The 24640-nt window shown below is 45.7% G+C and overlaps 1 protein-coding gene across 1 annotated transcript; it reads right to left on the bottom strand.

Moving 5' to 3' along the window:
- Nucleotides 1–961: 961 nt before the first annotated feature.
- On the bottom strand, nucleotides 962–23867 carry LOC308594321 (CD209 antigen-like protein D). Its single transcript, XM_081207400.1, has 9 exons — nucleotides 23762–23867; nucleotides 22112–22195; nucleotides 18694–18771; nucleotides 17747–17857; nucleotides 16528–16626; nucleotides 15572–15658; nucleotides 8676–8827; nucleotides 4846–4955; nucleotides 962–1335 (listed from the first exon to the last, which is right to left on the bottom strand). Exons 2-9 carry the CDS (start codon nucleotides 22164–22166, stop codon nucleotides 1185–1187), a joined length of 843 nt encoding a protein of 280 aa, XP_081063526.1. The 5' UTR covers nucleotides 22167–22195; nucleotides 23762–23867; the 3' UTR covers nucleotides 962–1184.
- Nucleotides 23868–24640: the final 773 nt, after the last annotated feature.

The following is a 24640-nucleotide window of genomic DNA, read 5'->3' as shown; positions in this document are numbered from 1 at the left end:
ATCTCATAACTAGGCATTTCTTCCTTCAGCTATAATTCAGCTCTGTTTTCTTCTCCTCTTGAAACTGTTGGAGACAAGGGGGGAAACCTTCCCACTCTCCCTCCTCTTCTGAGAGGAGCCAAACAGACTGAGTGGACACTTCTGAGTCTTCCTGTTCAGTTCATTCCCTGACAATGAAGAATTAAAATATCAGTTCTCCTTGGCTGGGTATACAGGACCGATTGAAGCAACCACAACCACTTCCAGTCTTCAATCATGCAAGATGTGGCAGGAGAGGTCCCCGGCTAGATTCCTGGGGTGCTAGTCCTCAACACAGACCAAGCTATTCACACCTTGTAAAGGTCTGATTCAGGACAGCAGAGTCTAATTGGTTACTTAACTCAGTTGATGGCCACTGTACATTTGAGCCAACTTCAAGAGGTAAAGGCCCCCATAAAATATTTTAGGGGGCCGCCTCCCCAAAGTTCATGGGCATTGCCATTCAGATGATGTGAGTGCACTGTCTTGTGATCAGTTATGCAGGGGGGAGCTTACCTGCTTCACCCCCAATATTTTATTCAAGTTGGCACCCCTGCTACCATGAATGCCATGAAAGCACCAGCACATGCTGCCAGTGCTGTGCCCGCACTGGTGTTGACCCCAGTCTTGCCCCCTGCCAAGTTCTGAAGAAATCGAGAGCAGTTCACTGTGTTTGTTTCCCAATGTTAGCTCTACATGAGACTAAGGGCACCAGAGTTTCCAGTGATGAAGCCAAAGTTGTATTTGTGATTAGTCTGCTAGAAGGGGACACCAAACGCTGGGTGACCCCCATTCTCATTGCCTGGCATGCATGGTTGTCCTTATGTGCCTTGTAAGGTAGCAACCATGGAGATCAGAAGGGGCAATGGGGCATCAAACACATAGAGTAAGGAAACAAATATTGGTATGCATTGCAAATAAATACATGAAACAGAAAACAGGCTATGACTGGACCCTTCCATTCTTTATTTTCGTAGCCAATCTACGTTTGAGCTTGCAGAATAAGGTCTTCTCAAGGTGTTTTTGAGGGCTGATGCCAAAGAGTCGCATAATCCAGATGGCAGAGTGTGGATTGTGCACTAAAACAGCAGGGAGGGGTGATCTCTTGGTTTTGGTTTTGTGTAGTGATCATGAGATCCAGTTTCGTTCATCTTGAAAGTGTCTTCTTAGAGCCAAGCATCATTCGGCACCTTCTTGCAAATATACTGTGTCATTTGCTCACAGTTTAATGCTGCCCAGCAACTTCCGCGGCAATTAAAGGCCAGTACACCACAGTTGTGCCTCGCGGCTCTATTTGGCTCACCCCTTTTCCAGAAGCTGAAAAGAAGAGAAATAGCAGCCTTGATCAATCAAGATTGGATGTCTACTTCTTTACCCGCTCCCCTTGCCTTCTATCATTAAAAAGATGTTCAGCTCTTTCTCTCTTAACATCCACTCACAAGTGTGATGGATTTTTCTCCCCATATTTTAGAATTCTAACCATGTAAGGAAAACAACAACAACAACTATTGGTGTTTCGCAACTTTCTAACTTGTTGCAGGACCTTAGCAGAGTATACGCAGAGTTCACGAAAGCAATCGGTTGCAGGCAGGATGGATGAAGCAGGAATCATTTACTTGTTACTTATAGGTGTTTCTTATGTACAGTGGACTTCAAGTTACTATTTACAGGAACAGAGCACAACATGGATCTTTAGCTCTCTTGCCACACGACTCTTACACTAACACTCAACTCTCAACGCTATACTAACACATTCCAGTCAATAGGCCATAAATCATTATTCCCATGAGTGAGCTTGACCAATGAGGGAGCTGTCTCCAGGCCTCTATATCTCCAGGCAGATTTTACTCCTCTACATTGCCTTGGCTGTTGGCCAACTCCTAATTGACTCTGTGTGAAGCTGCACGTATTCAAAATCCCAACAACAACTGTGGGTCAAGACTGTCTCTTTTCTTTTCACATGAAGTGATTTCTCATAAAGGTAAAGGTACCACTGCCCGTGCAGGCCAGTCTTGCCAGACTCTAGGGTTGTGCGCTCATCTCACTCTATCGGTCGGGAGCCAGCACTGTCTGCAGACACTTCCGGGTCACGTGGCCAGCGTGACAAGCTGCATCTGGGGAGCCAGCGCAGCACACAGAACGCTGTTTACCTTCCCGTTGGTAAGCGGTCCCTATTTATCTACTTGCACCCGGGGGTGCTTTCGAACTGAGATGAGCGCACAACCCTAGAGTCTGGCAAGACTGGCCCGTACGGGCAGGGGTACCTTTACCTTTACTAAAGGGCCCACCCCATGCATGAGGAGAGCAGTGACACTATACAGAAACAAACATAGCTATGTCCTCAAATGAATTGCAAAATATAATCTATAACCACAAAGCCATTATAGGGTTGCTTGATTGAAATGATATGATATCTCTCATATATATATCTTATCTAAATCTAACATGCTGGTTCTAAGTTTACTTTAATCAATTATCCATAGTTGACAAAGGTATCACCCTAGCCTCACTTTTATTGTCACTTGCATTCTCCAGTGTCCATTGTATACTGAATCAAGTCCCACTACACAGCACTAAAATTCTGTGATAAATGTATTCTATAACTCCCTCATTTTTAGCTCTCTGTGAATCTATTAAATTGATATTACTAGTAACGGTGTAGTAGGTGTTTTTTTTTACTCCCATGAGATGTTTGGGTGAGACCTGCCCTTTAATCAAGTCTAAGATCACAAACAGCAGTGGTTCCCAATTGGTGGTCCACAGACCACCCACCCAGGGGCTACATGGTGTCGTTCACATAACAAAAACTGCCACAGAGATATTAAAATGTTCAAAGGTAGGGTGGCCCATGGTGTGGCTTTTGAAAAATAATAGGTCTGCAGTACTGGGAACCACTGGCATACAGGATTTAAGTTCCCAGCTAGTATTATACAACCCCACTGCCTGCTTGTAAAGTTTACTCAATACCTTTGACAAAAAGGATTAGTGGTTGGTACTGGGTGCATCAATGAAGATGAATGTCATTGGATTTTGTTCCAGGAGGCCTTGCAAAATTGAAAGCAGCCCCTGTTAATGCAGCCTTGGTAATAAATGCCAGTCCAGTTCTCTGTTCTACTACCAAGCTGTGGATGAGTGAGATCTTACTCTGACCTTGTACATCCATCCACACAAGCTGAAAAGAGTTGTTAGATACTTAAAGGGAACCATGAAGTGTCTTAAACTGCCAGCTGACAGTGTTGCTCAGCTTTAGGTTCCTGCAAGTCCTTTTGAAGCTGAACTAAGGAGCACAAACCATTTAAAAGCATGCCTTCAGCCTCTTCCGAATCACCACATTCATTAGGTTAGAGAAGCAGGAAGAGTAGCCTTCCTGCCTCTCCAACATAGTGAAAAGCACCAGTCACTCACCGGGACAATGATGTGGAGGAGTACATATGTAGATCTTTGGTAGTAGAGAAAATTGCATGGCAAAATGTATTTGGGGAGGGAAAGGATCAATTACGTAAACAGAATCTGCAACTTTTTGGAATGCATGCCATTAATAATAATAATAATAATAATAATAATAATAATAATAATAATTTATTATTTATACCCCGCCCATCCGGCTGGGCCTCCCCAGCCACTCTGGGCAGCTTCCATAGAAACCAAAAATACAATAAAATATCACATGTTAAAAACTTCCCTGAACAGGGCTGCCTTAAGATGTCTTCTGAATGTCAGGTAGTTGTTTATCGCTTTGACATCTGCTGGGAGGGCGTTCCACAGGGTGGGCGCCACTACCGAGAAGGCCCTCTGCCTGGTTCCCTGTAGCTTTGCTTCTCGCAATGAGGGAACCGCCAGAAGGCCCTCGGCGCTGGACCTCAGCGTCCGGGCAGAATGATGGGGGTGGAGACGCTCCTTCAGGTATACTGAACCGAGGCCATTTAGGGCTTTAAAGGTCAGCACCAACACTTTGAATTGTGCTCGGAAACTTACTGGGAGCCAATGTAGGTCTTTCAAGACGGGTGTTATATGGTCTCGGCGGCCGCCCCCAGTCACCAGTCTAGCTGCCACATTCTGGATTAGTTGTAGTTTCCGAGTCACCTTCAAAGGTAGCCCCACGTAGAGTGCATTGCAGTAGTCCAAGCGGGAGATAACCAGAGCATGCACCACTCTGGCGAGACAGTCCGCAGGCAGATAGGGTCTCAGCCTACGTACCAGATGGAGCTGGTAAACAGCTGCCCTGGACACAGATTTGACCTGTGCCTCCATGGACAGCTGTGAGTCCAAAATGACTCCCAGGCTGCGCACCTGGTCCTTCAGGGGCACAGTTACCCCATTCAGGACCAGGGAATCCTCCACACCTGCCCGCCTCCTGTCCCCCCAAAACAGTACTTCTGTCTTGTCAGGATTCAACCTCAATCTGTTAGCCGCCATCCATCCTCCAACCGCCTCCAGACACTCACACAGGACCTTCACCGCCTTCAATGGTTCTGATTTGAAAGAGAGGTAGAGCTGGGTATCATCCGCATACTGATGAACACCCAGCCCAAACCTCCTGATGATCTCTCCCAGCGGCTGCATGTAAATGTTGAAAAGCATGGGGGAGAGGACAGAACCCTGAGGCACCCCACAAGTGAGAGCCCAGGGGTCTGAACACTCATCCCCCCCCACCACTTTCTGAACACGGCCCAGGAGGAAGGAGCGGAACCACTGTATAACAGTGCCCCCAGCCCCTCAAGACGGTCCAGAAGGATGCTATGGTCGATGGTATCAAATGCCACTGAGACATCCAGCAGAACTAGGAAACAGCTAGAAGAAATAGCAAATATTTCTTCAAAAACTTACTGGACTTTAGGTACTGTGCCTGACAGCCATTTCCATTTTGCTTGGTTGTCTTTAAAGAGTCCAATCCAAAAAAGGTTTCTTCGGAGTTTTACTTCATTCACCACAAATTGCTAGGGTAGGGGTGGGGAGAAAGAAAAACAAGAAAATTTTCAGTAGGAATGAGGAGCAAGGCAGTTCTCTCAAAGCCTTTCTAGACAATGTCCCTTTCTCTGAGCTACTATAGCCCTTTACAAACATCCAACAGGCATAAAACAAACACATTTCAAAAGACACAGGTGTCACCTTTGAAAGCCAAATCCATATTTTTGGAGGAAGCCGTGATCAAAACTATGGTATTCCAAGTATGGCTGCATCAAGCACCAAGAATAATTTTGTACTGAGGATGTGCTATTGTCCCCCTGATCCAAGTTATGATGCTGCTGCTGATGGAATCAAGAGAAAATATTGTAGTGAAGGGTAACTTCACCTGCCCTCACCAAGACTGACTACATATGTCTTCCAGCCATGACACAGAGTTAAAATTTCCAGATACTGTAAATGACTGTGCCATAAAACAGTTCATCTTGGAACCATCTAGCGGGACAGTGACCCTGTGTGGCAAATACTCCAATATCTGTATCCATGTTTGTTTGTTGGTTCCAGAGCTATTGGAATCAGTCTGGTTGTGGTATGCTTGATGGGATGACAATGGGGTCTCACCTATGTCTGTGCCCTGCAGCACCACGGTAGCCCCTCTGCCAGGGTTAAGGGGCTGGGAGAGGGATATACCTTGCAAGCTCCTCTAGAGCAGTGTTTCCCAACCTTTTTTGGGCAAAGGCACACTTGTTTCATGAAAAAAATCTCGAGGCACACCACCATTACAGCCCCGTGACGTCAGCGCGCAGCGTCACGCCGGGAGGGACATGAATTGCTAGCAAATTACATAATCACCTCCTTGAGGGCTGGCTCATCTTCTCCGAAGGCAGAACCCCATTAATTAACAGCACAGACTCACACCATAGCTAAGACGAGGGGGGGAAACCTCAGTCATGCACAGTCATGCACATGTGGGGGCTAAATGAGGACGAAGACCGGGCAGAGAGCAGGGTTCAAATCACCCCACCTGGCCAGGACAATCCCTGGGTGCTCCCTTGGGCCACTCGCCTGACCCACCTCGCAGGGCTGTTGTTGCGAGGATAACACGGGGAGAACCACGCGCGCCCCCGGGAGCTCCTTGGAGGAGAAAGCGGGCGATGAATGCAATGCACGAAATATATGAGAGGCGACCAGGTTTTGCAGGTGAGGGGCCCCTGCCAGCCTCCACTTCCAACACCCGGCGCAACGACGCCGAAGTTTCCCCCCGGGCTCGGCTCGGGGAGCAGCGCTGCTCCCCCCCGGCTCCCCTTCGCCCTCCCGGCTCTCTCTGCCGCCCACTGGGGACCCCCCTCACCTGCCAAGTCCGGAGCGCCGGTGGAAGTTGCATGCATGCATGCAGGGCGCCGCGTTGCCATTGCATTGCACTGCACTCCATGCAACGCCTGCACGCATGCATTGCCTTGCATGCCCACCAAGGGGTCTCCCCGCGGTCCGATGCGTCCCCTCCGGCGCAGATGCAGCATTGCAAAAATAAAAAACCCCCGACGCAGCCCTACCTGGGGGGCAGCCTCCGCCTCCGCCGCTCCACCTCCGCGGGGATCCCCGGGCTCCATCCTGCCGCCCGATCTCCGCGGGGGCGCAGGCAGGCTGCGCGGGGTCTGCGCGGAAGAGCCCCTGCCCACCCGGCCGCCGCCGCTGCGCTCATTCCATGGCCGGGAGAAGAGCGCTTCAAACAAAACGCCCGGCCCGCCAGGCCACGCTGGGAAACGTAGTTCGCGCACCCCGCGCGGGCGCGGAGCCCAAGGGCGAGGGGACTACGGATCCCGGCAGCCCCCGCGCCGGGGACGGAGGGGGAGAGGCCGGGTGCAGGGATGGAGGGACGGGTGGGCGAGCGAGTAAGTGAGTGGCAGCCGCCAAGCCTTGGCCGAGAGCTAGGAAGGGCCTCCCTGGAGGAGGAGGAGGAGGGAGGCGCAGAGCGGGAGGGAGGGAGGGAACCCCAGGGGTCATCTAGTGACGGCGCCCCAATCGAAAATTTGACTTAAAAAAAAAAAATCTTTTGAATTTTTTATTTTTTCCCGCGGCACACCAGGCAACATCTCGCGGCACACTAGTGTGCCGCGGAACAGTGGTTGGGAAACACTGCTCTAGAGTCATCTCCATGATCTCCTCATGCCAGAGGGTTAGGGTGGTGAGGGAAGCCTTTTTTTCTGAGCACTCAGTACATCTCAAAGAGCAGAGGAAGAATCTACAAGATTTCCCTCAAGTATCTACTCCTCCTCCTTCAAGACCTTCTTCCTGACTGCCAGCTTCATTCTATTAGAGCTCAGCAGCACCAAGAAACCTTAGTTAGCCCCAGATGGTAGCAGCTGTTCCCTGCCCCACCCACCCCTTGGCTTGACTGATGGAGTTGCTGTGTTGCCTGCATACAGGTGGATTGTACCTTCTTAAATGGATAGTGATGATAGGAGCCCTTTGACTCAAGGAGATCCCCTACCTTTTCAATACTCTGCTTTTTTATATATATAAATTTTTTATTGGTTTTACAACATTTTTTAGACAATACAAACAGATAAAAAGACAAACAAACATGTATAATTTCATATCCTTTTTTCCATAATCCTCCTTTCTCGGACTCCCCCATACCTCCCCTTTCTGCATCCCAATTTACAAAGTTATTTCAGCAGCTTCTAAGCAATTTTTTCAAATATATGTCTTCTTAGTCCTTTCTTTAACTTTATCTTATGTCACTGTATCCCTTTTTCTCTCAACACCTCAACATTTTAACATTCCTCAATTTTATAATAGTTCTTAAGATAAATTTTGAATTTCTTCCAGTCCTCTTCCGCCGTCTCTTTCCTCTGATCACGGATTCTGCCAGTCATCTCAGCCAGTGTCATATAGTCCATCACTTTCATCTGCCATTCTTCCACGGTGGGTAGATCTTGTGTCTTCCAATACTTTGCGATGAGTATTCTTGCTGCTGTCGTAGCGTACATAAAAAAAGTTCTGTCCTTCTTTGACACCAATTGGCTGACAATGCCCAAGAGAAAGGCCTCTGGCTTCTTAGGGAAAGTACATTTAAGTACCTTTTTCATTTCATTATATATCATTTCCCAGAAAGCCTTAATCTTTGGGCACGTCCACCAAAGGTGATAGAAAGTACCTTCAATTTCTTTACATTTCCAACACTTATTGTCAGGCAAATGGTGTATTTTTACTAGCTTGACTGGGGTCATGTACCACCTGTAGATCATTTTCATAATATTTTCCTTTAAGGCATTACATGCCGTGAATTTTATCCCGGTGTTCCACAACCATTCCCAGTCAGCAAACATAATGTTATGACCAATGTCCTGTGCCCACTTAATCATAGCCGATTTAACTGTTTCATCTTGTGTATTCCATTTCAGCAGCAAATTATACATTCTTGATAAGTTCTTAGTATTGGGTTCTAACAATTCAGTTTGATCATTATGATCATATTTGATCATAATGGAGCCAATCTCGTACTTTGGGTTTCAATTTCTCATGACTCTGTAGCTTCAATTTATCTCCATCTTGTTCCAAAATTTCCCAATACTTTGGCCATCCGGCCTCCATATTGAGCTTTTTCAGTGCCTTAGCCTCCAAGGGTGACAACCATCTAGGGGTTTTGTTTTCCAACAGATCTTTATATCTTATCCAAACATTATATAAAGCTTTTCTAACAATATGATTTTTGAAGGCCCATTTCAATACTCTGCTTTGATGCTCACCTGTTCTACTGCTGTTTCCAGAGACATTAGCTTGGCGCCTTCCCTCTCACACTCTTTTTGGGAATTCATCCATGTTTGTGGCCGATGAGAAAACCAATAGTATGCCGTTGCAAATAAAACCCAACCATCATCCACATTTTTAGAGATGATGTCTTTGAGTCAGCCAGGTATGGAGGAAGAAGAGAAAAAGAAAACAAGATAAGGAATTTAAGGGGAACCACCTTGTATGCCTGTGCAGATTTCAATTACTTTTGTGAAGTTCATTTCTCCGGGCACATGATAACATATATTAATCTAGGAAGCTCAGAAATCTTAAAAAAAAGAAAAACATTAACTCATCAACCCATGCTGATGTTGATGCTGCAGTAAATAGCTGGGTGGGTGTAATGGTTCTATTATTTTTTTTTAATAAAACTTTTATTGGGTTTTCATAGTTTATATAGACATCACACAAACACAAAAACAAACAAGCATAATTTCAAAACCTTACTTTCTTAACCACTTTCCATGACTTCCCCACACCCCCCTTCTTGCATCCTAATTCCAATAGTTAACTCAGCAAGTTCTTGTCTCCAACTTTCACCCTATTAATATTTTACTTAATTCTTCTTAATTAACCAAATTTTAGTTTTAACCCTCAATTAAATTCCGTTACTCATCATTTAAATCCTTTTCTAAGGTCGACCCACATTCCCTTCCACAAATTTCCCAATTTTTAAACTAATTAAAAGAATAAAGAACATAATAACATAAAACAAGATATAATTGTACACCCTTTGGATTCCAAAACTCTCTCCCCCCCCTTCCCGGTTTCGATCCCCAAAGAGTATCCACAGTCTATCAGTTCTCAGCCTGGATTCCTCACATCCGAGGCTCTCAAATTTCTCTCAGCCCCTCTCTGCCGGTTTTGTTGGTAATCCTTTATGTTGGACATCGAATCTCGGAGAAGCTCTGTCCCAGTGGGATCTATGTTTCTTCCAACCAGACCTCCATACTCAAAATCGGAGCCCAAATCATGTATCTTGTTCCTTTTAAGTCCAAATGTCCCAAATGTCCCAAGAGCTCCAATTTTCGTCTTGATCAAATTTGCAATCCATATGTCTTCCGATCTCCCCATAGGAAGATCTCTCCAATCTCGATTCTCAAGTTCAAACCACTTTCTCATCATCCAGTTCTTGTTTTCTTTGTAATCCATTCTTTCAGGCCTCTGGTTGTCCTTTTTCTCTTGCGGCAATTCAGCTCCTCCTTCCCACTCCTTCAATTCAACACGTCTCCTCCTGTTTAGCTGCAGAATTTTCTTGAATCAAGTCCTTGACACAGTCCACAAATTTATTTACTTTAGAATTCAAGGTCGTTAGGTCTGTAGCCAAAGCTCTATTCTGATCTTGCAACTTTCCCAGGAGAAAGAACGTCCTATCCAGCTCAGCCTGTAATTTTCCATCTACAGCCATTGTAGTGTCTCAGAATCCCCTCTAGAGGGATTCTAGTTACTTTGTATTCTTTCTCCAACAATCAGGTTTTTATTTTGTATCTTCTTTATTTTCAACGACTTAAAGTCAGGTAAATCAAAACCAACCAGCAGAAATAGCATAAAGCAAATTTTCCAAAATTTGACAGCTCATTTGACAGCTGTCAAACTCTTTGTATCTCCTCAACAGGCTCTCTCGTGGATCACTCCCGGATCCCGGGGGGGGGGGGGTGCACGTCAGCTCCTAAAAGTCAATTTCCTCCTCCAGCACAAAACTTCAAATGCCAAATCGTGGAATTAATAACTTTGTCTCACACAGAGAGAAGTGGTCTCTCGACCTTAGTTATCCAATCCTTGCTTTAAATTATCTGCAAAACGGGTGGGGTGGGGTGGGGACTTCCTTTTAACGCTTCCCCCGATCGTACCGAATTCAAAGGAAAGGAGATTTTTAAGTCCAATTTCCGTACTACTCACGGGTTGTTCTTTTTGCAGTCCGAATGTTCAAAGAAAAAAGTCAGCGCTCTCCGGCCATGGCTTGCGGCTTCACTCCGTAGAAGAAGCGGTTTACTCACAGCACCACGCCACCCTCCATCACCCGCTCCGCAGCCTTCAAAAAGGCTTCTTCGCGGGTCGGGGGGCGCAAATGGTACCCGCTGAGTCACCAGGTCCACAGGCATCCGCGCCTCTGGTTTCTAAGGGTCCCCGCATCGCCGCCGCGTCAGGACCCGTCTTCCACGGAGCAGATTCCCTCCGGAGCTCGGAGGGAATCCGCCATTTGCCTTCCGCGCTAACCCGGAAGTCCGGGTGTAATGGTTCTAGGGGTTGCTCGTGCGTAAATCGGCACCACCCCTGGCTGGGTTACCTGGGTGAACTCTCACTGTCCGGACAGCCATTCACCTGTGGCTGTCTCAATCGCTGGCAGAATCTGTCAGTGGGCGTTTCTTGAACTTCTTCCAGCATAAAAGTTCTTTGACGCCTAGTCGCCGCCTACTCTCCCTGCGCGGAAGCCTTCTGCGCAAGGAGGGTGTGGGCAGCGGAGGACCAGTGCTCTCCCCGCTGGTCTCCAGCGAAGAGTCATGGAGCCACCTTGCCGATTCCCCCATCTGCCCCCCTTCTCCACTGGTGCTACGCTGATTTCCTTCCCCAGAAGATGGGCTGCTTCTCTCCCTCCCGGGACGCTCTCCGGAATCCCTCTGGACTCCTCCCTCTCCCTCTGGCTCCGATGGCAGTTCCCTGACAGTGGGCATAGCTGGAACAGGGAGCGCAGTCAAGAACCTCACCTACTTGTTTCCACCTGGATACTTCGGGCAGCATCAGGGCAGACTTGAAGGATGGAGAGGGGGAGTAGCTGTGGTTTATCAAAATCCTGTTTCTCTCTCTAGGCTAACTCTCCAGTTGCGGAGGTGGGGAGGGGAATCTAGAGGGGGCAACTGGGACAGATGAGGGATTCTGCTGGTTTACCACCTGGTTTGCTGCCCAGCAGTCTCCCTGCCTGAGCTGACAGGATGGTTCCAGTGGGCTTCCAAATGCCTCTGGGGGATTTTCCATCTCATCTGAAAGTGGGTGGTGCTCCTGCCAAGTTTTGGCCAAGCTGTGGAACAGCTGAATAAAGATGATGATGATGACGCCGACGCCGACGGCAATGATACTTTATAATATGCTGCCCATCTAACTGGGTTTTCCTCAGCTACTCTGGGTGAATTCCAACAAAATAAAACACAACTGGAGTCCAACCATTAAAAACTTCCCTGAACAGAGGTCTTCTGAAAGTCGGATAGTTGTTTTTTTCCTTGACATCTTGGCTTGGGCCATTGACACGATTGGTCCTGAGCTCCCTCTCCCACTTCATTCAGCCTGTTTGGCCCCCTGGTATACTGCAGAGGTTAGGGGAAAGAAAGAAGCTGGGAAATGGCTTGAACGTGTGTGGAGGAAAAATCTGGTTGAATGCAATTGAACACTGGTGAGGGCTCATCCTCGAGCCTACCAAGTGGCAGTGAAGGCTTAGCTTCCTCCATTGTGCCATGCAGCAGAGCTTTCTTGGGTAGAGTAGGGCCTGCTACAGTCTGGCCTGAAGGAGATGGGAGAACTGAAAGCAGCTTTCTGTGATTTGTTTGCAAAGTATTTTGAGGATAAAAGTGACCCTTCATGACCCTTCTGTTACAGCAGATAAATCTTAAAGGGTGTCCAGAGCAGAGGCAGTGGTAAAATCACTCCTTAAGAAACCCAGCCTAATGGGCAGAATATAAATAAATTGTTGTTGTTGTTGTTGCTGCTGTTGTTGCTGTTGTTGTTGTTGTTGTTGTTGTTGTTGTTATTCCCTGGGCTCATAAAAATCTAAGTAACAGTCCATCAGCTGCTAATCTCACCTTCCTGGGCAAGGTTCTTGAGTGGGTGGTCGTGGACCAGATCCAGGTGCTCTTGGAGGAAACTGATTTTCTAGATCCATTTTAATCAGGGTTTAGGTCTGGTTTTGGCATAATGTCTTTAAAGGCAATCATATTTCCCAAGGTCAAAGAAAAAGAGGGGAAATGGCATTATACAACATCCACAAAATGTGTGTTTTCGTGCTGACCATCCTTCGCTTGTTTTTATGCACAAGTGATGCAATTTGCATTCGTTCCCCGTCTCTGCTTTCGCATCTAAAGCTTTATAAGCTATTTTATAATCACTTTACCTATTATGTATTCAATGCTCTGTGCTTGCCTGAATTTGAATATGGACTAAGGATTCTGAGCCCCTGTGTTCTGACTCAGTACATGCTATCCAGTCGTGCCATTCCTTTCTTCCACACAAGGCTGCAATTGTGGAGGACCTGCACTGGCTTTTGTACAAGAAATCTCCTTGGATCTGGGGCGATGCTCAAAAGGCTGCTTTCAAAGCTGTCAAACAGCTGCTCTCCCCTGAAAGAGTCCTTACTCATTTTGATGAGACCAAGCTTGTTGTGCTTGCCTGTCACACCTCCCCATATGGAACTGGCGCAGTCCTCAGCCACCAGTAGCCAGATGGGTGAGAGGCCCCCAATGCATTCTACTCCAGAACTTTGTCATCTACGGAATGCAATTATGTCCAGATTGACAAGGAGGCCCTTGCTATCGTAGCAGAAGTAAAGAAGTTCCATGACTACACCTATGGCCACCACTTCATTATCATAAGTGACCACATGCCTCTGCTGGGCCTTTTTGCTTCTGATTAGAAGACGCCCCAGGTCCTGTCCCTGAGGATGCTAAGGTGGTCCATCTTTCTCAGGGCATATGACTACATGCTGCACAACGTTCCTGGCAAGAGCCTGGGCCACGCAGATGCCCTAAGCTACCTGCCATTACTAGACATAGACATTGACCCATCCCCAGCCCACAGTGTGATGTTGCTGGAGACTCTTCCCCAGGTGCCGCTCCATGCCATGGATGTCACCACACACTCATGTGTCCATCTCCTGTGTCCTCAACTGGATGTGGAGGAGGTGCCCAGCGAATCACCTTGATGCAGAATTCTCCCCATTTGTTTCCCAGCAACATGAGCTGTCAGTTCACAAGGGATGCCTTCTGTGGGGAAACTGGGTCATGATCCCTGCTAAGCTGTGGACCAGAGTGCTGGAGGCTCTCCATGTCAGTCACCCAGGCATTGTCCATATGGAAGCTCTGGCCAGTAGCTACATCTGGTGGCCAGGCAGTAATGCAGCAGTAGAAGATTGGGTCCAGCACTGCCAGGCCTGACAAGAGTCCTGACCATCCATGCCTCAGGCCCCAATCCAAAGGTAGGAGATGACATGCACACCATGGTCAAGACTCCACATCAATTTTGCTGGTCCATGCCAAGGTCAGACATTCTTGATCATTGTGGACTCCTTGTCAAAGTGGCTTGAGGTGGTGCCCGTCTCAGCAATGACCTCCAGGATTGTCATCTGGGCCCTGCTGTGGGTCTTTCTTCACCCTACACGGCCTGCCAGACACCATCATGTCAGATCATGGAGTACAGTTCATGTCAGCCGAGTTCCAGAAGTTCATGGCCAACAACCTAATCCGGCATGTCACAGCAGCACCGTTCCATCCATCAACGAATGGACAGGCTTAGAGAATGGTGAGGACCACCAAGGAATCCCTCACCCAGATTGCCCAGGGGGACTGGAACAAGAGCTTAGTTGATTTCCTGCTGCAGCAGCACCTCAAACCCTGCATTGCCACAGGTTGAAGCCAAGCAGAGCTCCTTATAAACCAGAAGCTGGCATCATTCCTGGATTGGCTGCACCCAAATCTTGCATCTGATCGGCCTCCTGGCCAAGGGGCTCCAGCGGCCCCCAGGTCCTTCACACCTGATGACCCTGTCTACATCCCAAACTATGGAGATCACCCTGTGTTTATCTCCACTGCTGTTACCGGGGCGACAAGCTTGCCACACCAGATGTTCAGGTCCACTGCCGGCATGTGGACTAAATATGTTGCTGCCTGTCTGATGCCCCAGCGCCAGCCACTGCTACCATGCCAGAACACAAGGTGAACAATCAGCCTGACTCACAGGCTGATGTACCTGATGAGAACCTGCGGCCCAGGGTAGAGCTGAGGAATGGGGCCCCAACTCTGCGACACCAGACAGTGTGAAGGCAATGACACCAGTGTCACCCATGACACCAGCTCCAGCTCCATCAGGATCCCCAACAACCCAAGGGGATGAGCTTCACCCATCTCAGTGGGTGAGGCACTGCCCACACTACTTTGATGAATATTTGTGTTGACAGGGATGAGTGTTCATGTCTAAGGGAGAAGGGTGTTATGTATTCACTGGTCTGTGTTTTCCTGAGCTTGAGTCCAGACTAAGGATTCTGAGCAGCTGTGTTCTGATTTGGTACATGATATCCAATCATAGAATATTTCAGAACTCATTCCCCTTCTCTGCTTTTTCATAAAAAGCTTTATAAACATCATTATAATCTCTTTACCTATAAAGCAAGTGTTCCCAGTGAAGGAAAGCCCACCTTAGAGACCTGTGCAGATAAATGGAGGATCCTATCCTGACCTAGGTTTGGCCGTCTGGGTACTTGCCGTGGCACCAAAACAGGCCTGTTTGTAGAGTGAGAGTTGCTATGGTCTGCAGGTATTTTATCCCACATGCCAAAGAGCCAATTCACTATGTGAGTAGGCTTGAGGGTTTCTTTCTGATGATGGGCTTGTGAAACCAGAGAGATTTTGTTGTTGCACCAATCACTCCACTGCCCAGCAGTCTCTCTGACCAAGTTGTCAGAGGTTGCCTCAGATGTGCTGTTCAAGAACCTCTCTTCCATGGATGAATATAGTAAAGGACAGGTCTTTTAGCTGACCTGAAAAGGAGGACAGCTCTCTGCTCTGGTTCTAAGAGTTTTCAGCTAGAGGAGGGGCTTTCAGCTGGGGCAGAATCAGGGCAGGATCCCACTGCACTACATCATAGGGTAGCTTACCAATTTCCTTTTGCAGTTGATCATTTTTGATGGCAAAATGCCGCACTTCCTCTGATAAGTTTTGAACTACAGCGAGTATTTGGAAGTCTAAAAGATTTGAAACAGTTTAAGGCAGGAGTATCTGAAATAACAATCTGCAAATATTAAGAAACCGTTTCCAAACATTTTAAAACACTTTAGCTTGAAACAAGAAGCAGAGCTCCAGGATGGGGTTCTTATTAATATGAGGACAGACTTGATTCTCTGTGGCTGAGATCACCAATGAAAAGCCTCAGAAGAATCCTGCAGCTGGATCAGACCAGAGACCCATGCAATCCGCTCTCCTATTCTCATATTGAAAGTGGCTCATGAAGTATCTCTAATGTTCCCCTCCTTTGTCCTCCTTTTCTGCTGGGAATCACAGGGTCACAAAACAATTCCCCACTGAGTCACACAGTAAAGCGAAATATGCAAAGATTACTTTACAGTTTTCTATTATGCTTTCTGAAATCTAAGAAAATACAGGCACCCAAACTCTTTTTCTGATGAATATTGGGTTGCCTTCCACATAGTTCTAAAGAGGGCGTTCTGTAAGCTCAGGAATTTCTCCTTGTGCAATGCAATCTTCAGACCCTTTCCCTCCATTCTGTTCTGATGTGCAGTTTTGGTGATGGCATGCAGGGAGAAGTGGGGGCAAAGTTCCTTTGCACTAGTGCTAAAATATAGCACTAGCACAAACATTGTGAATTACAGTGTGATGGGGAAGGACAGCATTTCTAGTGGGGAGACGTGAGAATCACAACCATCTGCTTTTCTTCATGCTGAGCAGTGAAAAAGTGATAAACTCTATTGGGTGATGAGTTTCACTGAATGTTTTGCTCACACAATATGAATCCCAAAGGGAACTACAGGAATTGAAGTCTGTTTAAATTAAACATGTTCTAGCAAAAGTGAGGATTTGTATATAAAATGCTTACCATCCTTGTCCTTATAGGTTGAATCAATCCCAACAACAATGCTTCGAATCATGGTCATTGCCACTTGAAAATCAGCTCTTTTTTTTAATTCCTTCTGATCTAAGGAGGAGGTAGGTAGAAAAGAAATGAAGAAATTCTGTTCTAGCTTACTAGTCTGGTGACCTGGGGGAGGGGGATACTTGGTTTCAAACTGCTTTTAACATTGAATTTTAAATGCTGACTTGTAACGTGCCCTGGGAGCTTAGGGAGAAGAGTGAATAAAAAATCAAATCAACAAAAACATGAATAAGGATTCTATTAATATTTTCTGCTCCCAGCCCTGATATTGATGTTTCCTGTCCCTTGATTGTGGCTGCCCTGGTGCTCTGAAGTCCTGTTTCCATTTGGCCTGTTGCTTCTGTCATCAGATAGTTGGCCTTCCTTTGAAAGCTTTAGATTTTTTGGTGTCTAGATACACTTGTCCTCTTTGTCCTAGAGACTTGCATTTGCCAAGCTGCCTCATGGCCTGCCGTTTGCTTAAAATATGTAAAGTCTTGGATTATTTGGTTCCCTCCCCCTGAGCTTTGCTTACTTTGGAGTGCCATTTAAAAATGAACTAGTTTACAAATAGGTTATGTGTTCATTTATCCAGTGCTATTTTTCTGGAGAAAGAGGTGCCAAACTCACCTTGAATATCTCCCTTGTTCTCTTAGATTAGCAACAGAGCCCACCTGAGAAGGGCTGGAACTGAGCCCTGATGAATTCCGATTGAAAAAAGCCCTGCATATATCTAGATATTTAGGTAGGCTCTGGACTCACCGACTTTGGCCATGGCCTTATCCTCTGCAGCCTGTTTTCCCCAAGCACTTTCCTTCAGGGGACTGGAGCCCTAGCAGAGGGCAGGCTGGCGAGGATCAGGAATGGGGGGGTCTTCCAAAGCAAATGAGGATTAGTTGGGAAAGGAGCAGAGAATGGCAACTGGGAAAGGGAATTGCCCAGGGTGTCCCAGGGACTTGTGTCAGCCTGTGCCTCTTGTTCCAAGAGCTGGAACTCACTTATTCAGGGAGAACAAAACAGTGTCATTGCTCTCTGGGTGACAGCTGTAACTCAACCCCTGATATCAAAGAGAGATGAAAGGGATAAATGGAAGGTGGATCCTGCCATCACTTTTTGGAAATGCTATTGGCATTTAAGCAAAGCACATGACATTAGTTGCAAAGAATGCTAATTATGTACTTACATAGAAGGAAAAGCAGCAGTGTCATGGCAGTAAGGATGAACATCTCAAGAATGATAAATCTTTCACCCGTTGGAGATTTTAAGAAGGTAACCATGTCCTGAAAAGCAGATGCTTGAAGAAAGAAAATTCTGATTTAGCCATCAGTAGCCAACAGTGTCCTCGAAGCTACCAACATGAGTTTGACCAAACTGTGGGAGGCAGTGGAAGACAGGAGTGCCTGGTGTGCTCTGGTCCAGGGGGTCACGAAGAGTCAGACACAACTCAACGATTAAATAGCAACAAGCCAACATACCATTGCCACTCCAGGAAAAGGGGTTTCCATATGCTGTGGTAGCCTCAGCCAGAGACAGTCAACTGTTCAAGGGGTGGTAATCTGGGTGGTTGAGCAGGTGGAGGAAGCAAGGGGGGATACCTTGCTGCTTGAGGAAGCTTTTCTGACCAATGTCTGGATCAGAAGACAGTAGCCTTTGATACTAAAGGACTTTCTGCTCCCCAAACAAATGACAAGATGCTCCCTCTGTGCACATAATGCCACATACAGAAGCTGGGCTGGGCTGGCCATTGGCTCTTATTTTGATGCTGCTGATGGGGCAGCAGACTAACTGAGGAGGTGCAGTGCAGCTTGTGTGGTCTACCCATCTCTGCCCACCACAGCACCTGCTTCCTGAGGCAACTACCTTATTCTGCCTAATGGTAGAGCAATTCCTGGCTGCACAGAGTAAAGGAACACCACAGCCAGCAGCAAAGAGTGGGCTGGATCCTGGGGTTTCTATGGGGATTAGTGGATCTCTGGCACCCAAAGAGCTGTGTGTGCTTTTCTCTGCACTCCTCCCTAGCACAACATGACTGGTTCCACTCCCTGCCTGTCTCTCCATCAACTTCCCTTTCCCATGCCTTCCTCTACTTTATGAGAAACCTCATCCAATATGACTGTGCTGTATACAGACCACAAGTTCCTTTTGCTGCTGCTGAATCCTTTTTGGATGCTCCACCAGTTCCGGACTTTTCCATCCTCTCAGCTGCATCTGTGAAACAACAAGCTATTAAGACATCTTAAGGCAGCCCTGTTCAGGGAAGTTTTTAACGTGTGATATTTTACTGTATTTTTGGTTTCTATGGAAGCCGCCCAGAGTGCCTGGGGAGGCCCAGCCAGATGGGCGGGGTATAAATAAATTATTATTATCATTATTATTATCATTATTATTATTATTATTATTATTATTATTATTATTATTATTACGACTATGAACACATTGGTTGGATGGTGGGTGTTTTCCCTTCCAAGCTCAGAGTATTAGTCTCTTGTCAAGCATGAAAGCTCACAGAATTTGCTTTTATTCTCCTGCACTTAATCTCCCTATTACAGGAACATAATTTTTAAAATAGATGCACATCTACAAATGTCAAGGATTTCATCGGTACAAAGTTGAAATGGACAACAACATCAGGCCAAAAATACGTCTCAGTGAGGCATTTCCAACATTTAACTTTGGCGTCTATCAGTATTTCCTGTAAAGACATTGTTGAGTCCAATATAACTGAAATGTCTTTCTTTTTCATTTGCTGGATCAGTCTACATCTTATACCAAAAAGATGTTCCATATGGATTCAAAGGTATTGAAAAATCTTTTAGATAATATAGCATTCTCTCTCTCTCCACATTTTTATTAGTTTTTTTAAACATATCATTTCCAACAATCATTTAACATAAATTCTTATCTTATACAAAGTTTTAGACTTTGATAAAGAACGGATGATTTCCCGTTCTTTATCACTTGTTCTGCATTTCTTCATTTCTCTATTACTCTTAATTATCATTAACTAATAATTCTTTTCATAGTTTTTCTTGCAATATTTCAAATAATCCTCCTTACAGAACTTCTTGCAGTCCTACAAGCATAATCTGTTCATTACAATTGCTTTTCAAATAATTCATATATTTACTGATAATATAGCATTCTCATTTGCATTCTATTCTTCTCTAAGCTCCTGGATATCTAGTTTATAGGACTTCAGTAAGCATTTGCAAACAACAGTTATGAACTGATGTTAAGAGGAGCAGCCAATTAAATTACAGTAATTTTTCCTTTCTTCAGCTGTGGACATCAGTAATATTGTATTGTCCTTTACTTATTGCCTAATTTTTAATAAGTTACCGTGTATATATTCCCGAACTGTTCCCTCATCCCCTAGTTGTCTACGGAGATCATCTGTTAGGGCAACCAGAGCTGTCTCGGTCCTGAATCCAGGACGGAACCCAGACTGAAATGGATCTAAAGCCGGTGTTTCCTCCAGAAACCTACCAAGCTGTTCAGCAACCGCTCTCTCAATTACCTTACCCAGACATGGAAGATTTGAAACTGGGCGGTAATTGGATAGATCTAAAGGATCTGGTGAAGTTTTCTTTAAGAGCGGACATACCACTGCTTCCTTCAGCTCCCCTGGGAATGTCCCCATGCCAAGGGACAAATTGATAATTTCAACCAGGGGGATCCGGGCGACACCTGGGCATGCCCTAATCAGCCAATGATACACGGGGTGAAAGATTTTGGGTATAATATACAACTTGCAGCATGGGAGAACTTAGGGAATTGGAATTTAAAATTCACAGCATGTTGCACGCTGAAAGGAAACTATATGAAAATGATATATCGTTGGTATTTAACTCCCAATCAATTAGCAAAAATGTATAAAACAGGGTCAAATATATGTTGGAAATATAAGGGAAAAGAAGGCACCTGTCAGAGCTGCTTCCAGATCCTAGCTCACAGAGGATCACGCTAGCCAGCGTTCACTTTATAAAAGTCTTTATTGAGTTACAGTTTCCATTCTCAAGCTGCTGCGTGCAGCTCTACGTCTTATGGGTTAGACCGGCGAAGCTCCGTCTGAGTCTCCGCCCCCTGTGCACCAGCTTACTAACCTAGTCTTACTCCACCTTTTCCGCCTGACCGTTCTTCTCTGGGTCCCTCTGCCCCCCGTGGTCTCTTCCTTCCGGGATTCTTCTGACGCGGACCCCCCGGACCCTCCTGTCTCCTTGCGCCGGGCTTTAGGACCTGGCTCCCTTTCCGGGCTGCTTACTGCGCCACCTTCCTGTGTATTTGAACTTGGCGCGCGCGCCCAACCTTCCACTTTCCTCCTGACCGTTTCTTCGCTCCCTGATGGAGGTGTGGCTACTCCTGACTCGTGCCCTCCCTCCTGTTGCGAGCTGCCAGCGCTTGATACCTGACGCCCTTCTTCTCCCCTGCTCTCTGTTGGTGACGCTGGTCCCGATTTCCAACTGCTCCCCTCTGAGCCCCCTCTGGACCCTTCTTCCTGGGGTGTCCCCCTAGGTTCCCCCCTTGTTCTGGCCACTGGTGCTCCTTTCTGTGAATCTTCTGATTCACTGGAAAGACTCGGAGATCTCGGGTCGTCGTCATCACTCATCTTTTCCTCTGCCTCCTCCCCCTCGCTCTCTGTTTCCTCCCTTGCCCTCGCCTCTGCTCCTGAACCCCTGACAGCACCTTTTATCAAATGTGGTGGACATGTAATGTAGTAAAAGAATTTTGGGAAATGATATTTAATAAATTGGGGGAAAAGTTTAATTCCCCCCCTAAAAAACCTCAAATACTTTCTGTTAGGAATTCTAGGCGCCAAAATCCCAAAGGAGCAGAAAAGACAATGTACATGACCATGGCTGCGAGGATGTTATTGGCCCAGAGATGGAAACAAGATGACCTCCCTGCCAGAGAAGAATGGCAGATAAAGTTGGTGGATTATGCCGAAATGGCAAAAATGAATCAGAAATCAGGAAAATTTTAAGGAATGGGGAAAGTTTATAATCTATTTTTAAAACCACTGTAAACAGCTAAAATTCTTAGTGTGGTTGGAATACCACTTGTAGTTTAATGGTGCAAAATATGAGCAGGCCAGGGCTGAACTGATACTACCCTTTGCTGGTACCTTTCCTGGGAAAATCAGAAGCTCACTATGTCAGGTTCCTACTGGAAGACTGGACAAAAGTTAGAACATTAGCAGTGGCAAAGTTTTTATCGGTGGTTGCAAGAACAAATGAGCCCTATATTCTAAACAAAATGCTTGATTAACCTGGAGGTAGGCTGTATGAACTGTGTACTGATTTGTAATGATTTGTTGGGTCTCTGGACCGTAATAAAGATTGTTGTTGTTGTTGTTGTTGTTTTTATATTGTATGTTGATATTTGATTGTAAAATTTTAATTTGAAAAACGAAATAAATAAATAATAATAAAAAGACTTTAGAGACCACAAGTTGGACATGGAAAAGAAGCAGACAGAACATTGTGCATTTCCCATGCATTCCTCTACTTTATGAGAAACCTCATCCCATATGACTGTGCAGTATACAGACCATCAGTTATAGCTGCCGATAGTGTTGCAGGATTTGCGGGCGCTGGCTGCTCCATCCTCTCAGTTGTGTTTAGGAAACAACAAGCTAGAATAAGACAACAACAAATGGAGAATAAGATTATGAGCACATTAGGTAGAAAGTGGCACCAGTATTAGACCATCCTTTCCCGTAAAGACGTTGTTGAGTCCAATATACAGTATTTTTCACTCTATAAATCCAATTGAATCTAGCAAGACTTTGGACACCACGAGTTGGACCTGGAAAAGAAGTAGAGGGGAAGCTCTCCAAGTGTGCCATTTTGTTTTCTTTTTGCAAAGACCCAGCTTGACATCTGATGCTGTGGCTAAAAGAAAGAAAGAAGGCGGCTGTTGTCTAATCCCATTTCAAAGCCAACTGATCTAGCAGCCCTTGATATGCAAGTAAATGGGTTTCCCAAAGACTTATATTTTCTGGATCATGCTCTAGATCTGGATAAATAAATTGGGCCCATGAATCAGAGCAGGGCACCTGTATTGCCAGGGAATAAAACAGAATGTGATGCTCCTGGTCTGCAATGTAGCTGGAGCTTTAATATAAGGAACCTGGCTGTTTGAGAAGAAGTGAAAGGAACTTCATGGCTTGGCCAGCCATCAAACACCTGACTGCATGGGGGAAGGAAGGAGGAAGCAGTTGACTGGGAACAAGGAAAGTAACCTTACATTGCCTGAACTGCACAGATAAAGAATGCAAATGAAGGCTCTCATGCCCACATGTGTTGACTCCCAAGCCAGATCAAAGAATGGGAATGGAATTACATCATGAATTACATCTGTTGCCAGCTTGGCATGAGACCTACGCTACAGACTACCATATTTTTCCGTCTATAAGATGCCCCCATGTATAAGACACCCCCTATTTTGGGGGACTCCAAATTAACAAAACACCCCTCAGCACAACCCATGTATAAAACGAGCCCCAATTTAAACCTAAATTTTTAGTTTAAAAAACCTAGTCTTATACAAGGAAAAATATGGCATATAAGGGCCAGAAGCTGAAGGAGACAGGGAGATCTTGATACATTGTTCTATGCTCCATTCCAGAATGTGAAGAGAACGACCATCTATCAGTCTGAAGTATCCCAGATGAGCCTTCCAGATCTCCATTGGCTGGAGAGACATGAAGAACTAAACCTATTCTATCTGTTTTGTTGTTGTTGTTGCCTGAGATATTTTGCTTATTGGTTATATTGCTAGCTTTGTAGTTTAGTCCTGTTGCTGTTGGCTTTGTATTAGACTGCATTCCAGGTTGCTGATCAATTTCTTTCCTGATGTTTACCAATTAATAAGAGTTTGTCTCTACCTAAGAGTCTCTGACCAGTGGAATCCAAAGAACCTCTTGCTTGCCTGATGGTTGCTATTGGCCAAACAGCCAGTAATACAGTGATACAACTGGTAATACAGCACCTGTAGACAGCCCTCAAATGTTCCACCACTCTGTTTCATTGGATGACCCTGAGGCCTAGTATTTGAAAGAGAAAAACCACCTGTAGCTTATAAAAGCTCCTTATCATTTTCCCTCTTGGTGACCTTTCAGTCCTGGAATGAGTCCCTGCAAATATCATAGCTTGTAAGGAAAGTGTTACACCCCTCAGATCTCGTTCTGTTTGGATACCTTGGTGTTGCCATGGAACAATCTTTTCCCTAATTTCCTTCTAAGGGTTTTTCATCCTTCCACTGGCTAAGAACCACCTTCCTTGTGATGTCAGGCATTCCAGAACTCCTCCCATTTAGGCTATACCATTTCCTGATTGGCTGCTGATCACATCCAATCAGCATTCCACATAAAGCAGAAACCTAGGAAAATGTTGGTTTCAGATTTGATATACTATTCCCCCCCAAAAAAAGTTATTAGTTTTATTTTTTATTTAGGCCGGGTACATACTTTACCTTCAAAGCATATCCCCCAGAAGAATCCTTACTCCTCATAAACTCTGCTAGTAATATTGGAAAGCTTTCTATCTCAACACTTGTACCAGGAAATATGGCAAAGTGCATTAGTGTAAATCTTCATTTGCAAAGTTAAAGCACAAAGACAAGGAACAGAAACATTCAAATTTCAACGTTTTTGGTCTACATTTAATAAATGTGTCATCATCAAAACATACATGCCACCAGTGCTATTTTTCCAGAAAAAAAGGGTACCAGAACTGACCATGAACTCTCTCACAATGGTGTCCACCTGAGAGGTGTCAGAACTGAGTTCAAGCGAGTTCCAAATGGAAAAAAGCCCTGCATGCAACTGACCTTCAACCAATGGCAACTCATCAAGAACTGTACTTGGAAAGAAAGATAGATCTGCACAAACTCTGAATTGGACTCTGATAAGCTTCATATGCTAGAAACCCCTCATAACTATGTACACAGAAACATGAAACAAAAGATTGAGGCCGACTGTGCTTCTGCCTTCTCTTGGTTCCCATGTCAGGTCCAAGGGAGCCAGTAGAGAGAGAGACAGCTCTGGCAGGGTTGTGGGATGGGGGCACATTGGACT

The sequence above is a fragment of the Podarcis bocagei genome (assembly GCF_964188305.1).
Source record: "Podarcis bocagei genome assembly, chromosome: 9".
NCBI classification, from domain to species: domain Eukaryota; kingdom Metazoa; phylum Chordata; class Lepidosauria; order Squamata; family Lacertidae; genus Podarcis; species Podarcis bocagei.
Note: the sequence above shows the minus strand (reverse complement) of the source record. Positions and strands in the feature narration are given on the sequence as shown.